The sequence below is a fragment of the Cnephaeus nilssonii genome, assembly GCF_951640355.1.
Source record: "Cnephaeus nilssonii genome assembly, chromosome: 15".
Taxonomy (NCBI): Eukaryota; Metazoa; Chordata; class Mammalia; order Chiroptera; family Vespertilionidae; genus Cnephaeus; species Cnephaeus nilssonii.
In genome coordinates, this window is record NC_137086.1 from 24,765,977 (window position 1) to 24,780,917 (window position 14,941).

General features: G+C 51.9%; 1 protein-coding gene across 2 annotated transcripts in view; it reads left to right on the forward strand.

The window, feature by feature from the left end:
- Positions 1–279: 279 nt before the first annotated feature.
- Positions 280–14,941, forward strand: part of RHOQ (ras homolog family member Q) — a gene marked incomplete at its 3' end in the record, with an annotated part of 29,624 nt that continues 14,962 nt past the window's right edge. The window contains exons 1-2 of one of the 2 annotated variants that reach the window (XM_079791707.1): positions 280–732; positions 1,321–1,379. In XM_079791707.1, the coding sequence (XP_079647833.1) occupies positions 591–732; positions 1,321–1,379 (201 nt within the window). In that variant the 5' untranslated portion in view covers positions 280–590. The remainder of the gene's footprint in view (positions 733–1,320; positions 1,380–14,941) is intronic. The other variant, XM_079791706.1, reaches the window with a different exon arrangement.

Sequence of the window (14,941 nt, forward strand, 5' to 3'; positions counted from 1 at the left end):
CCTCCTCCTCCTCCTCCTCCGCGCCTCCTCCGCCTCCTCTCCGCTGCCCTCGCGGGGAGTCCAGCTAGGGCAAGCCGGCTGGGCCCGTGGCGGCCGCGGGCGGGGCGCGGGAGCCGGTGGCGGGCGCGGGCGGGCGCCCCGCACTCGGGGGAGGCGCCTGGGACCGCCCTCCTCCGGGCCCAGCGGGGAGGGGGCCCGGGCCCGCGCGGGGCGGGGACAGCCGCCTGGCCCCTCCCCTCTCTGCCCTCCCCAAAGTTGCGGTCTCCCCCGGGGCCGGACAGTCTTATGATCCAGCGGATCCTCCTGGGGAGGCCGGGTCGGGGCGCGGGCGCGGGCGCCGAGCAGCTGGGGCAGCGGGCGGGCGCGGAGACCGGGGCCCGGGCGGGGATCCGGGCAGCGACCGAGGCGGCGGCTGCGCCCCGGGCCCGCCGCCCCCTCCCCTTGGGCGGGGGGAGCCGCTGCATGGGGCCGGGGGGACGGCCCAGCTGCGCGGAGCGGCGGCGGCGGACCCCCCAGGCGGGCTGGGGCTGAGCCGGGGGCCGGGGCAGGGGCTCCGGGGGGACCATGCCCGGAGGCCGGCCGGCCGCAGCATGGCTCACGGGCCCGGCGCGCTGATGCTCAAGTGTGTGGTGGTCGGCGACGGGGCGGTGGGCAAGACGTGCCTGCTCATGAGCTATGCCAACGACGCCTTCCCGGAGGAGTACGTGCCCACCGTCTTCGACCACTACGCAGGTAAGCCGCGGCGCGCCGACCGAGGGGCTGCCCCCGGGCCGGGAACTTTGGAGCAACTTTGGCGGAGCCCCCCTCGCCGCCTCCCCCGAGCGCTCCCCCCGCCCCTCCCCCGCCGCGCCCTCCTCGGGGCGCCAGCCCCACCCCCAGGCTTTGCCTCGGGCCACCCCTTTGCGGGCCGATTGGACCCCTCTTCCTACCCCCACTCCCCTACCTCCGCTCTCGGTGCCGGCTCCCCGCACTTCCCAACCCCCTGGGCGTCCTGGACCGACCAACCTCCTTGACCTTCCTAACCACCGCCTCCCCTGCTGCCCCAAGCCCCCGGGAAAACATATGGGGGACCGGGCGGGAGACACGGGGCTTCGGGAACTGGGGAGAAGGGAGTAGGCTGTAGCTGGGGGGTCCATCGCACCCCCACCTCAGGCCACTTCGTAGTGAGCCGGGCGCTAGGGAAAAGGGGTGACATCTCCCTTCCTGCGCCCTCCTGCCTGCAGCTGGGTTGGGAGTGGAAGGTCCTGGTGGGAAGCGAAATTGCCCCAGAGTCTAAGTAATTGTGAGCTTTTCTCCCCGCCCCCACTTCTGCCCCTGCAGTCAGCGTCACCGTAGGGGGCAAGCAGTACCTCCTGGGACTCTACGACACGGCCGGACAGGTGAGTGTCTTGGCTCCTGGCCTACACCCCCTCCCCTTTCTAGATTCAGGGTGCTTGCGAAGGGCCTTTGGAAACTGAGGTGTCTGAGGAGGGAGGGCGTGTCTGCGAGGGGCTGCTCTGGATCGTCTTGATTTCTTTTTTTCAAGTCAGCAAATTAGGAAAAGGGGGAAAAACCCAACAACAAACCCCAGACCTGCCCACCCGCATGTGAACGCCTGGGCTGTGAAAGTTTTTGCTTGTGTTGTGTGTGCCTTCTGTATGGTGCCTGGTGTGTGGGTCCCAACTCCTGTTGCAAAGTGGCAGCAGCCAATCGTGAAGCGCCCTTATTTTTGGTTGCAGATGCCCAGGTCTCCCCCTCACAGCCTCTGTCTGGTCCCTCATTGGTGAGTGGCCTGCCTGCCCGAGGAGCCTGATTGGTGGAAAATGGCATCATCTAATATGATGGGAAGGCATTTGGTCCTGGTTATGTTTATTACAACATCACTGCACTCTGGGACTGGAGTCCCTGAAAACATAATTTGTGGTGTTACCAGGGGACCACAGGGAAAAAAAAAGAAAAGAAACAACAACCATTTAGCCACTCCCTGGGGCTGGGAGGGGCTGGAAGGGTTAGGAGTTCAGTGTGAATCTTGGAGAAGGACTTTATTTTCCCTAGGAAGGCCAGGTGACTGGCTTATTTTCTGGGAGAGATTATTTTGTAGAAATTCTGGAAATGCACACTTCTTCTGGCAGCCTCTGACCATTATTTGCAAATTAGAGGTGTCTCCTAAAGGATTAAGGTCTCTTCTCTCTTCCTCTGTCCCAGCTCCACCCTCTTCCCAGACCCACTATTGCTGTGGGGGCTAGATTGTATGATGGAGTTTTGCAGAATCCAGGCCTGTGATTAGATATGAAGGCTCAGGCAGAAGTTTCCACATGTCATGCAGACTTGGGACCTTGAGGATATGTGAGCAGCTGAGAGACGTAGCGGGTGTCTTTGGGGGATGCTCTTATCTGTAAAATGGGGGCTTAGCACCGAGTCTGGCACATACTAGGTAGGGGCTCAATAAAGGGGACCTGTTCTTTGTGGCTTTTCTAGTTTTGATTTCAGAATTGTGGTACCAGGTTGGATTCTGAAAAAAATGTCTTGTTTGGGGGGTTCCTTGATGTGACCTCTGGTTTCTAAACTGCAAAATTAGAGAAACATCTGAGGGTTGAGAAACTGTTGCAGTGGGCGGTGCCTGAGGCTGCCCCCTTTATCCAAACCGACCCAAGTCAGTACAGCCAGTTCTTCTGGGACCCTTTTGGTTGCTTGCTTTGTATTCTTTCCACCTATCAGAATGCATGGAGACAACTTTTAAGCAGTACACTCTACTTTTAAACAACAGGTTAAAATTATTGGTTGACAGGAGTCAGGTTTTAAAATATGGCCTCTATTTTTAACTTCTGTCACTACCCCTTCTTTCTTTTTCTCTTTTACTTGTCACCAAGACTGTGTGTGTTTTTTTACCACAGTCCCTATTCAACAGGATGTGTATATGTCAGAGCTGTTCTGTGCACATTCAAACCCAATTGATATTTACTGAGTTTCTTCTATATATTAGGCATGGATGACCACTTGCAAATCCTGTCTAATAAAGAGGGAATATACTAATTGACCATCACCCCTCACAAGATGGTGGCACCCGCAGCCAATAAAGAGTAAATATGCTAATTGACTGTCACATCCTCAAAGATGGCAGCGCCTACAGCTACAAGATGGCGGCACCCAGTCCCCTCAGCCCTGCCGTGGTGGCAGGCACACTGCATGGCCGGGCCCGTCCCCAGGCAGGTCCAGCTACTCTGCACACCTGCCTCCGCAGTCCCCCAGTCCCCTCTGCCCCCGAGCCACCTAGGGCCAACCCAAGGTGCAGGCAAGCCTCAAATGGTGGCTGCCTGGCTGCCCAGGCCTGGCCCAAGGCATAGGCAATCCTTGGATGGTGGCTGCCCGGCTGCCCACGGCTGGCCTGAGGCACAGGCAAGCCTCAGATGGTGGCTGCCCAGCCGCCCAGGGCCGCCCGAGGCTCAGGTAACCAGGGCCAGTTGAGGCTTGTGCTGCCGGATGTGGCAGCAGCAGAGGTGTGATTTGGGGCATCTCCTTCCCCTGATCGCTGGGTCGCCTCCTGCCTATGAGGGCTCCCAGACTGTGAGAGGGGGCAGGCTGGGCTGAGGGACCCCCACTCCAGTGCATGAATTTTCATGCACCAGGCCTCTAGTATTATTATATTTTCTTCACAAAACAACCCTATGAGATAGGTGATATTTCATCTTTGCTGATGAGGAAACTGGGACTCAGAGAGATGAGGTTGCTGACCTAAGGTCACAGCTACTGAGAGGTCTTGCTTTGTTTAGGACATGCGTCTGAATCTGTCCTACTTGAGGCAGAAAGCCATGGGAGGTGCCGAGATACCACCTGAGTTGATGGAATTGCTTGTGTGTCTGTAGACATTGTATTTGGAATTTTTTAAAAAATATTTTTTTATTGATTTCAGAGAGGAAGGGTGAGGGAGAGATAGAAAATCAATGAATGAGGGAGAATCATTGATCAGCTGCCCCCTGCACACCCCCTACCGGGAATTGAGTCCACAACCTAGACATGTGCCCTGACTGGAAATCGAACCATGACTTCCTGGTTCATAGGTCAACGCTCAACCACTGAGCCACACTGGCTGGGGAGTTTTTGAAATCTTCACAGCCATTTTCTGAGTGGGGGCTGTATGCCACCTTTACAGAGAATAGAGAACCCCCGATCCAAAAAGTCACTCAAAATTAGGGCCCACTCACAAAAATCAGGGCTTTCCATATGTCAATATAATTGCTGTTTCCTATGGAGACTGTAAGATATATACCAAGTGGGGGGTCAACCTGTTAGTGAGGTTCAAATATTAATGTTTTTGCCCAGTGGGTGGGACACCTCCTCTGTTGGTCAAGTCAGTGTTTCTCCCAATGTCTGAGACTTTTGCTTTTGCATAAACGTTAGTGATAATTCATCTTTCAGCATCTAAGGGTTTATTACTACTGTAATATGCAATCTTAGCAAAGTAATCACCAGTGAGATTAAATGGCAAGCTGCCTACTGTGTACCTAGCACTGTGCTAAGCACTTGGCAGGTCAAAAGAACAAATTTATTAGGAGGATCTGCCATGACTGGTGACAGCATAGGGGGAAGTGTCTGGATCAGATGCCTGTTTATGCATGTTATGTAGGAGATTTCAATGTATTTGGTCATTAAGACCCATGCCTCTGTGAATAGGTATCAGGTTAATCTTATAGTAACAATAATGATAAACACGTGCGCGCGCACACACACACACACACACACACACACACACACACACGAGAATTCTTAAGCCTGATGGGCAGTAGAGGAAAGGCAAACCAAAGGGGGCTCGATCTCACCCTTGCTCTACTAGTCATGTGATTCTAGCTAAGTTATCTTCCTTCTTTGTGATCTAGTAAAGATGTGGATAATTAGACTCTATACTGCAGTGCTTTAGGCCAGCTTATATTGCTTAATGTATGCAAATTTCTTCATTCATAGTAGATGTATAATACTATATTACAACAAATTATTGTATTCCACCCTGGGCAGCCTTGTGGGGGGAAGGGATCACAGGTGGAAGAGGACAGTGTATTATGCCTGGAGTTGATTGCAATTCCACTAGGATTCCAGATCCCTCTACCTCCAGCAGAGGTGTGGAGCCAGCTTTGCACTTTATGATTCCCACAGTCCCCACCCATCCTGGACCGACCCATGACACAGTCGAGTGCCCCCTGCTCTAAGTGCCCTGTTATGTCACATGGCTTTCTTTCTGAACCAGAGCCTGCATCCTCAGTGAGGTAAAAGAAACTCTTAGGAAAACGAAGAGTTCAGTGTAGAATTTGAGGGAAAAGTGGGTTGTGTAGGATTCAGTTGATTCTACTTTGGGAAACAAAATGGGATGAGGAAGAAGCTCACGGCACGGATAATAGATGCTTTCCCTCACGCACATGGGCGCTCACTGTGTTTGAATAACAGCAGCACTACCTCCCTCTGGTTGGAACTTGTAGTCTATGAACTCATTCTTCTTGGTCTCGGACCCCAGTGAAGTTCAAAGCCATCGGCAAACATTTGCCCAATTTGTGTATTAGGGAACTCAAGAGATGACTACAGGTATACCTTATTTCATTGTGCTTTGCTTTATTGCACTTCCCAGAGGTTGCACTTTTTTACAGATGGAAGGCAAGTCCCTCCACCAGCAAAGGTTACAACTCACTTTCTTGTGGTGGTCTGGAACTAAACCCACAATATCTCTAAGGTATGCCTAGAGTAGGTGACCTTTTGCCTTCCAGAGCAGGCTGCTTCCCCTCTTGACTTCTGCTGAAACCTCTGAGAGACAGAGAGAGGAAGAGGAAGAAATATGAATGTGAGTGTGTTGGCCAGTATTGGTCCCCATCACATTTTCTGCCTGGGGACATCCCTCAACATCCCCAACGCACTCACGGGCATTCCTGCTAAAGGGAAGCCCCCTCTCCTGGCCAAGCCCCTGGGTGGTCCAGGAGCAGCTGACATTTTGACTGCCTAGCATTGTGGAGTGGAAGTTGAGGCCAGTGCCTTCCTCCTCACTGGTGCCTTGTGCAGGGGTCTGGCTTCCGGCCCGGGGCTCTGTGCAGCTTCTCCTTTCTTGCTTGGCTTTCAGGATCAGCGTAGGCTCTGCAGCAGCCCCACTGTCTGCTCAGGGAGGGGCTGAAGAGGCGAGACTTTCCCTCCTGCCTCTGCACTGTTTGGAAGCACATGGGAAGTGGGAAGAGCTCTGGCTCTCTGTGCAGATGAGAGGTGGGGACCTGCTTGGCAAGCTGCTCTTGAGCTTCTGGCTCCAGGCTGATCTCTTAATCCTTGGCAGGAAGGCAGAATTTGATACCCTGAAGAGAGAGGACTGACGCCCAGTTTATCCCCGGCCCTGGAATACCCACACTCTGGAGAGTGTGTTGGGGGTGAGTTTGGGTTCTCCAGAGTTCCAGATTTAGCCACTGCCTCTGTGTGTGGAAGTCTGTATGTGCGCTTTTGGGCGTGCCGTTGCTATGTCTGTTAACTTCAACGCACACCAGTTTAAGGGCACATCCATGAGAGCTATAAATACCCTTAATTCAGATGTCGCTTGGGGTTGCTTTTTTAGTGACAAGCCAGATCTGTTTCTCTCTTAACAGCCTAGCATCTGTGGCTGCCCTGCCAGCCCTCTGGGCACCCAGGGAAGCACTTCCCCACCAGAAGGGAATCTCCCTGAGAGGCAGCCTCAGAATTCCCCTCCAGGCCCCCCCCCGCCCCCCCCCCCCCGAGTCTTCTGCATTTTCTGGGGCTGCCCCCAAGGGCCCTGTGTAGTGGGAAGGGGGAAAGGGGAGGGCCAGGGCCAGCTCCCCCCACCTTTAGGCCGCGTTCCTCACTATTATCTTCCCAGGTAGACTTTTCCCAGATGAGGAAATTGGGCTTATAGGAAGCAGCGATGTGATTAGGAAAAACGTTTACTTCGGAGGGGGCCTGAAGGGAGTGTCAGTCGGGCGTAGGAAGTGCCCACTCATGTCATCTGTGAGGGGCCCAGGGAGCAGAGTTTAGGAGGAGCCACAGGGTTCCTTCCAGACATCAGCTGCAACAGGTGGGATGCTGACACCAAGCATCCTGGTTTCCCTTAGTAACCTACTGTAGATTTGTCATCTGTGCATTTTGCTAACCTTTTTAGAAGCTATTTATATCTCCAGCCTGCACCATGTCACATGGAATGCTGGCTTCCTTCTCTGCTGGGAAGGTGGACGGCCTTTGTTGACGCCAAAGCCTTTGCAGCGACGGAATGCCCTGTGTTTCCCTCTCCTGGGACTCGGATGTGGGTTTGGGATGTGCCAGCTCAGGCAGGCAGCAGGGACCTCAGGGTGGGGTGGTCCCATCAGAGCTGACTGGTTTCTCTTTGTGCCTCACACGGGTCCGTCCCGTTCCTGACTCTTTGACCCATCTGGCTTCTCCACTTCTGCCTTGATTCTCTTGAGGTTTGGTGACATTTACACTCTGGGAACCAACGTTTCCCAGCAGGTGTATCAGGAATGGGTGTTACAGGTGTGCCGCCGGGGGTGGGGCAGCGTGCCATTCCCAGTGTGTGCCAGGGTATCAGAAAGGTGGGGAGCACGGCTGTAAAGCTCCTGGGTCAGAGGCCTAACGGGGAGCTGGGCTTTTGCGATTTTGTTGTGGAATTTGGGGTGTCAGTATTAAAAGGAAACAAAACAAAGCAGCTCTCCAGGGGGTATCAGTTTCTAGCAATGACACTCGTATTGGCAGCAGCAGGTCCTACCAAGAGGCCTCTGATGCAGAAGAGCAGTACTGCACGGAGGAGACAAGAGAAGCAGTTACAAAGAAACAAAACCAAGGACCACACATGTCTTTTTAAAGAAACTGAAATTCCTGAGCCTCTGCTGAATTTCCTTTCACTCGGAGGGGCTTGGTTTTGCCCTCGTTTGGCACGGTAGGGGTGAAGGAGCAGCTTTCCTGGCCCTCAGCAGTTCGCTCTTCCTTTTTTTTTTTTTTTTTTAGTTTCGGGCAGGCAGTTGCTTTGCTTGAGGAAGTGAGGGGACACCCAGCCAGGGAGGCTGCATGGGGTGGCAGGATGGCTATGGCTGGGCCATTGGAGCTCCCCCCGTAGAGATCTCCCAGATCCACTGCCTGCAGCCCCTCCTGGCCGGTGCTTGCTCTCCGGAAGCTCCATGGGGACAGACCACTGTGTCTGTCTTTCTCCACCACATTTCCAGTACTTAGCCCAGGACCTGGTGCATGGAAGGCATACATCAAATATTCCTTAGATTGAGTTGATTCTCATTTGGCTGTCAAGTCATTTTTGCTACAAGGTTAACCAAAGACTAAGGTTATGGCTATTAGAGAATAACTTCAGGCACAACCCCTTTCTTGAAAAAAAAAAAAAAAAAAAAAAGCTTTGTTAACCCAGCAGTAGGCTGGAAGGTTAAAAGGAGTGACTGACGGTATGGAGGTGTGCAGGGGCCATCAATTTCATCCCCACCCAGAACCTGCACATATGGTCACCCGTGGGTCCATCCCCCAGGCTCAGGCCTCTGCATCTCAGCCTCAGGTCTCCTGGGGAGGCGGCAGCTTGGCAGTGATGGATTCTTGTGGGGTTTAGATTCTCCAGACCAACCTTGAACCCCAGGTCCTCTTCTCTGTAGCTGTGAGACTGTTGGCCAGCAGCTCACCCCTGTGAGCCCCCTCCCCTCCCTGGAACAGGAGATGATGTCTACCTTGCAGGGTGGCTGTGAGGGTGTGTAGGTGTGTTGCCCTATATGGCCTGATGCTCACTCAGCCTGTGGTTACTGAGAGTGATGGCCCAGGCCAGCCTGGGCGGCGCCACACCGGTTCATGTCAGTTGGTGCGGATGCAGGGCCTGCTCTGTGTTCTGATCTTCTGTGGAGAAGAAAGGGGGGATCCGGTCGCAGAAAGGTCCGCCTGTGCAACTGGGAAAGCTCATTATGTGAAACTGAGCGCTGCCCGGTCCCAGCTAGGAAGGGGTGGCAGGGATGAGCTTTTGGGGAGGTCTAGGCTTTCAGGAAGAGTTGGGAAGCAGTAGAGTATCCTGGTTACCTCTGTGGGCCCCCACATTGAACTGCCAGCGCCCACTTTCCAGCAAGGAGCTTGACCTCTCAAAGCCTCAGTTTCCTTATTTGTATAATTGTATTATGGAGCCATTGGATCCAATCAGAGCTGCTCAGCTCCCAGATAACGGATTTTCTCAGGCTCATGGAGGCTGGGTGGAGCCTGGGACAGACAGCCCCGGGCTCAGGTTGTCCCTTCTGACTTGAGCAGTCCAACCTCAGCCACTTAACCCATGGCCCCTTCATCCCACCCGCTGTGTGTTGAACATGGCACCTCCTTTCTCTGTATCATGAAGTGAAAGCTTGGGAGGCATCCGACTAAATGAGGTCATGCCAGGCAGCGGGTCCATGGGACCTCATATTCTGGGTGGGGAGGAGTGCGGGCATGGGGGTGTCTCAAATGTGTCTTTTTCTGGATCTCAGATCCCTGCTGTCAGTGTCAGCCTGTGGAGTAGGGATGATAACTAAATTATGGAGTTTTTTCACCCAGTAACTGACAACTTGGTAATTAGGAGATACTACTCTGGGGCTGTGTTGCTTGTTGATGTTAATAAAAAAAGGACAAAAAGTAGGGGAAGGGGCCTTTATTGTTGTTTCTGTTCAAGAGGCTGGTGAGAGTAGTGAACCAGCCCCTCCTGGACTCAGGACAGAATTTGGGGTTTAGTAATGACACACTAGTCATTGAGCGGCATTTTTTACAGAGTGCAAAGCATGTTGCATTTTACAGATTGCAAAGCATGTTGCACTTGAGGCTTCTCACCTGCTCCATTAATAAAGTGGTTAGCACCTGGTTGCCTCGTTTTGTAGGTTTTGTGAGAGTAAGTGACTTGCTCCAGGCCATGCAGCTGGTAAAAGGCAACACCCGGATTACAGGGCAGGCTGTCCAACTCAGGTCCCGGGTTACGTTCAATCACTCACACCAAGCAGCTTAAGTGTCTCCTTTAGTTGTATCTGTTCTGTTGTTGAATATTTCATGTGAAAAGTGCATTGCTTTTACAAACGGAGCAGTTGGTGGAGTGGTGTCTATAGGTGGGACAGTAGGGGCTGCTGCTAAAGTGGCTCCAAAAAAACCCGCTCCCCTCTACCTGGGAAGTTGAGGTTGTTTTGTCAATTTGTTCACTAACCTCAACTCTTGCTTAAAAAGAGAGATGCCTGTGGCTGCATGGCTGGTGAGGGTGCGGGGGAGGCTCGGTGCCATTTGTGTGCAGGTGTAGCTCTTCCCGGGAAGGAGGAGCGGGGACTCTGTTGACATGAGCTGACTCCTCAGACCGAGGAGGCAGGGCTCCCTCCCTGCCCTTGGAGCTCTCACCCCTGCGCTGCCTGCCAGCCTTCGCTTGGCATTAGCTTGCTGTTTGGGGGCTGCCGAGCAGGGAGCTTTGGCCTGCAAGTGACAGGTGTCTTTTCTGTCCCAAGCAGCTGCCCCAAGTCTTTCTTTTCTCCAACAGTTTTCTTATTCAGGTGAAAACTGCCATTTCAAATCCGTTTGTCTCTCTTCCACTTGAATATGCCCTGGATACACCCAGAATGTTTTCTGCCGCCTGCTACTCATGTTGCTTGCCTTCCTGGGCTGTCCCCATCGGCACCACCTCTGCGTGAGCTCCCATATCCTCCTGTCTGGCTGGCTGTCAGGACCAGATGAAAATATTCATGCAGTCAGTCAGCAAACATTCCCAAGTGCCAGATCTGGGCTGAGCCCTGTGCCAGGGGCAGGGCTTACAGGACAGGTCAGGCACAGGCCCCGGCCGCAGGAGCTCACGATTCAGTGAAGGGGCCACAGTGAGTGATGGGAGAGGAGCGGGTGCCTATTCACTGGGGACACAGAGGCGGCCGGGCCTGTCCTTCCCAGGAGATGAACAGCTCCTAAGAGCTAAGTGGACCCAGGGGTTCTCCAGGTCAGTTTTTGGCGGAGAAAGTGGCTCAGATTGGATTCTGACACGTACTAGATGCTTAAGAAGGATTTGACTTACTGCACTGGTTTTCAGATGTGCAACTCAAACCAACATGTATCTCCAGTGAACTTGTTAGAAATCCGAATTCGTAGGCTCCACCCCAGACCTGAATCAGAAACTTCGGGACATCCCTGTTACAATGAGCTCTCCATCCCGACGCAGGTGGAGATGTCAGAGCTGCAGAGGGAGTTCATGAATGTTTGTGTACTTACGTACCTCCTCTTAGCAAGCCACCTTCCCTCCCCCTCCTCCAACACACACACACACACACACACACACACACACACACACACCCTCCCCCAATCCCCTCTCCCTGGAGTGCGAGATTTATTTATTTTTAACCCCTGCCCCACCAAACACACCTCCTTTCTAGTTCTTTGCACATGGTTGTGACTCTCCATATTTGTTGCAATGAATTGAAGCATTCAGCCTTCCTAGCTTTCCTGGGGATGGGACCAGAAAAACACAGAAGCAGAACTTCCTAAGCCTCCCTTGGCTCCATTGGTATGCTGTCGGGCCCAGGGCTGTGCACACAGTAGGCTCCATGGGTATTCTTTGCTAAACCATTTTCTCTCCTGTACATTAAGCAGCCAGACAAGTTGGGGCCCGGGCCCTTCTCTGTTCTCTGTAGCTGAGGTTAGCACTCTGGGTGGTGACAGGCCTGCCCCTACGGAGGACGCCAGTGTGGTTTGTGCTAAATTAGTTCCAGAGCAACAGATGGCGATGAGGTCCTTTTGTTTTAAAACTCCTCGGGCAGGTCACCAGGAAAGGTGGGAGGGAGGGCTGTTACTCAGACACCCATCTTGGCAGGAATTACTTCTCTGGCTGTCCTCCTCCATTCCTCCATTCTCCTACACACACACACACACACACACACACACACACACACACACACCCCACTTTAAAATTAGTTCTTCCTTCCATCCTCATCTCTTTCCCTCCCCCCCACCCCCACCCCGTCTGTCTCTCTTCTAAACTGTTCCAGTGTAGAAAAGACATCCGCTTTCAAATGGCATAATGGTTGGGGTTACAAATGAGTTGGCTCAAAGTGTGCTGCCTCTGAGAGCCACTGCTGAGAAAGAGCATTTAATTCTGATTGTCCAGTTCAATTAAAACTCCATTTGCCCCAGCTTAATTTTCAAAGGGCTGTCCTCCCAGGCAAGCCGGTTCGGGGCTCACATTTACGACCTTAAGGTTTTTTTCGAGGACTCCTTGGCCCTGCAGGGATAGGGAAGGGGCTTTGTCTGGCAGGAAGTAGCCCTGTCTCCATCCAGCTGCAGAAAGTGGGAAGGTCCTTTTGAGACTGGGGCACCCCCATGCCCTCCTCCTCAGTGACTCCAGCCCTCTTCAGGTTGAACCCCTTCTTTCAGTTTCAACTGAGCCAATTGTCTGTTAGCATTTGGTTTCATTCACGTGTAAATCTCTATTCAGCACCCAGATGGTAATGGGGCACAAAGCACTTAGCATGAGGTTTGGGGGAGGGGGTCCCAGTAGGAAACCAGGTATGTGTTGGGTTTAGGGAAATCTGTCAGAAAACTTATGGAAAGAACCTTTCCCATGACTTTCCCACCTCCATGTTGGCTTTCTTATCAGTTCACTTTGAAAGGAATTCTGGTCTGTCTGGACATGACTGAAGGTCTTTAAAATCAGGTTATAGCCCTGGCCGGGTGGCTCGGTTGGTTAGAGCGTCATACCAATATGGCACGGTTGTGGGTTTGATCCCTGGTCAGGGTACATACAAGAATCAATCAATGAATAAGTGGAACAACAAATCAATGTTCCTTTATCTCTCTCCCTTTCTCTCTAAAAATCAATCAATAAATTTAAAAATGACATCAGGTTACAGGTGGTTGTCCTAGTGCATTGCTCGTTTAAGCACAATAGAACTCATTTCTTCACTCATGGAGCCCGTTAGTAGAAAGGCTGTCGGGGCTATTTGGCCAGAGTGTGTGTTGTTCTCGAGCAAGTCTGGATCTTTAGGAATCCTTCAGCATGTTTGAGGCCAGTGTCCCTCCAGGGTGTCCTGTGGCCCTCTGTTGAAAGCAAGGGCGAGAAGGTGCAGAGAACGGACTAACCTGCTCAGCTTCACCTCGATAGGAGGGAGACTGAACTCTGCCTGCTGCCCCTGGGGAGCCCTCACATCCTTCCTGCTGCCGGACCTGGCAGGCCGGTGTGGAAGCAGCCACACCTTGGTCGGCTGGTGTTAATGAAGAACGTGATCACTCAGAATTCCTGGTGGACCAAACTGCTTATTGTATACGTTTATTCCTCTTTCCTTTTTTATTTTCATTTATTTTTAAAAATATTTTTTTATTGATTTCAGAAAGGCAGGGAGAGGGAGAGAGATAGAGACATCAATGATGAGAGAGAATTATCGGATCGGCTGCCTCCTGCACGCCCCACACTGGAGAATTGAGCCCACAACCCGGTCATGTGCCCTGACCAGGAATTGAATCATGACCTCCTGGTTCATAGGTCGATGCTCAACCACTGAGCCATGCTGGCGGGTTCCTCTTTCCTTTTTGAAAAAATTGAAATATAACTCACATTCATTGGATCTTATATATTCACAAAGTTGCACAACCATCAGCACTATTTAATTCCAGAACATTCTCATCACCTCCTAAAGAAACCCATTTAGCAGTCACTCTCTATTCCCCTTTCCCTCCAACTCCTAGCAACTGCTAATTCATTTTATGTCTCCATGGACTTGCTTCCATTTAAATGGAATCATAGAATATGTAGCCTTTTGTGACTGGCTTCTTTCACTTAGCATAATGTTTTCAAGGTTCATCGTGTTGAAGAATGTGCCATATTTCATTTCTTTTTATGGCTGAGTAACCCTTGCCTTCCCTTTTTATTCTCTTTCGTCAGTCTGTGTTACACGGCATTTTACCCCCGGCTCTAGGAACCATTTTTCAGGTTGTGAGGCAAAGAGTGAGGTTCCGCTGGTCATGCACCTGCACGAGTTCACTGTCCCCGAGTTCTCCAAACCCTGTCCTTTTGGGGTTTTATGGAGGTTTCATTGCGTAGGCACGATTGAGTAAATCATTGGCCATTGGCAATTGATTCAACTTCAGCCCCTCTTCTTTCTCCTCTAATCACATGGTTGGCTTCTCGGAGCTGTGAAGTTGAACACGGCTCTAGTAATGTGATGCGGTTACTTGCTATAGGACCGGAGGGGCTCTGTTGGGAGCCTCCTGGAGTACAAGAGGGCCAGAGCTGGCAGGAGAAGATGAAGGAAGAAATGCAGAACAATCAGGGGGTTGGTATAAAATAAGGATAAGCTGAGCTCCGGTGCTCAACAACGGGGAAGCCTGCCATGGGGATCGGTGTGGGTCCTGAGCAGTTGATGTGTTGGGCTCCAGGGACTTCCTGCAGGGTATTTCTGCTGTGTGCCTCACCTCTCTGAATTTCAAAGAAATCTCTGTTACTCTGTGTGTGTGTGCACGTGTGCATATATGTGAGTACTTGCAAGGTTCCAGCTTTGCACACTTATGGACCTGTATTTTTCTTAAATTCCGGTGAAATTCACACAACATAAAATGAATCATTTGAAAGTGTGTAATTCAGCCCTGGCTGGTGTGGCTCAGTTGGTTGGAACATCATCCTGTGCACTGGAAGATCACTGGTTCAATTCCCAATCAGGGCACATACCTAGGTTGGAGGTTCGATTTCCAATTGGGCACCAACCGATCAATGCATCTCTTTCACCTCTCTCTCTCTCTCTCTCTCTCTCTCTCTCTCTCTCTCTCTCTCTCTCCCCCTCCCTTCCTCCTTCACACTCTACAAATTAATAAAAAATAAAGAGAGAATAAAATAAAGTGTTAGTATACATTCACGATGTTGCAAACCTATACCTTATCGAGTTCCAGAATATTTTCATCAGTCCAACAGAAACTGTAATTTTCAAAGGGTCTGTTCTGTGAAAGTGTATTTGTGAAGTGCATTAGGTCATCCTGATTTTGCCTGCCT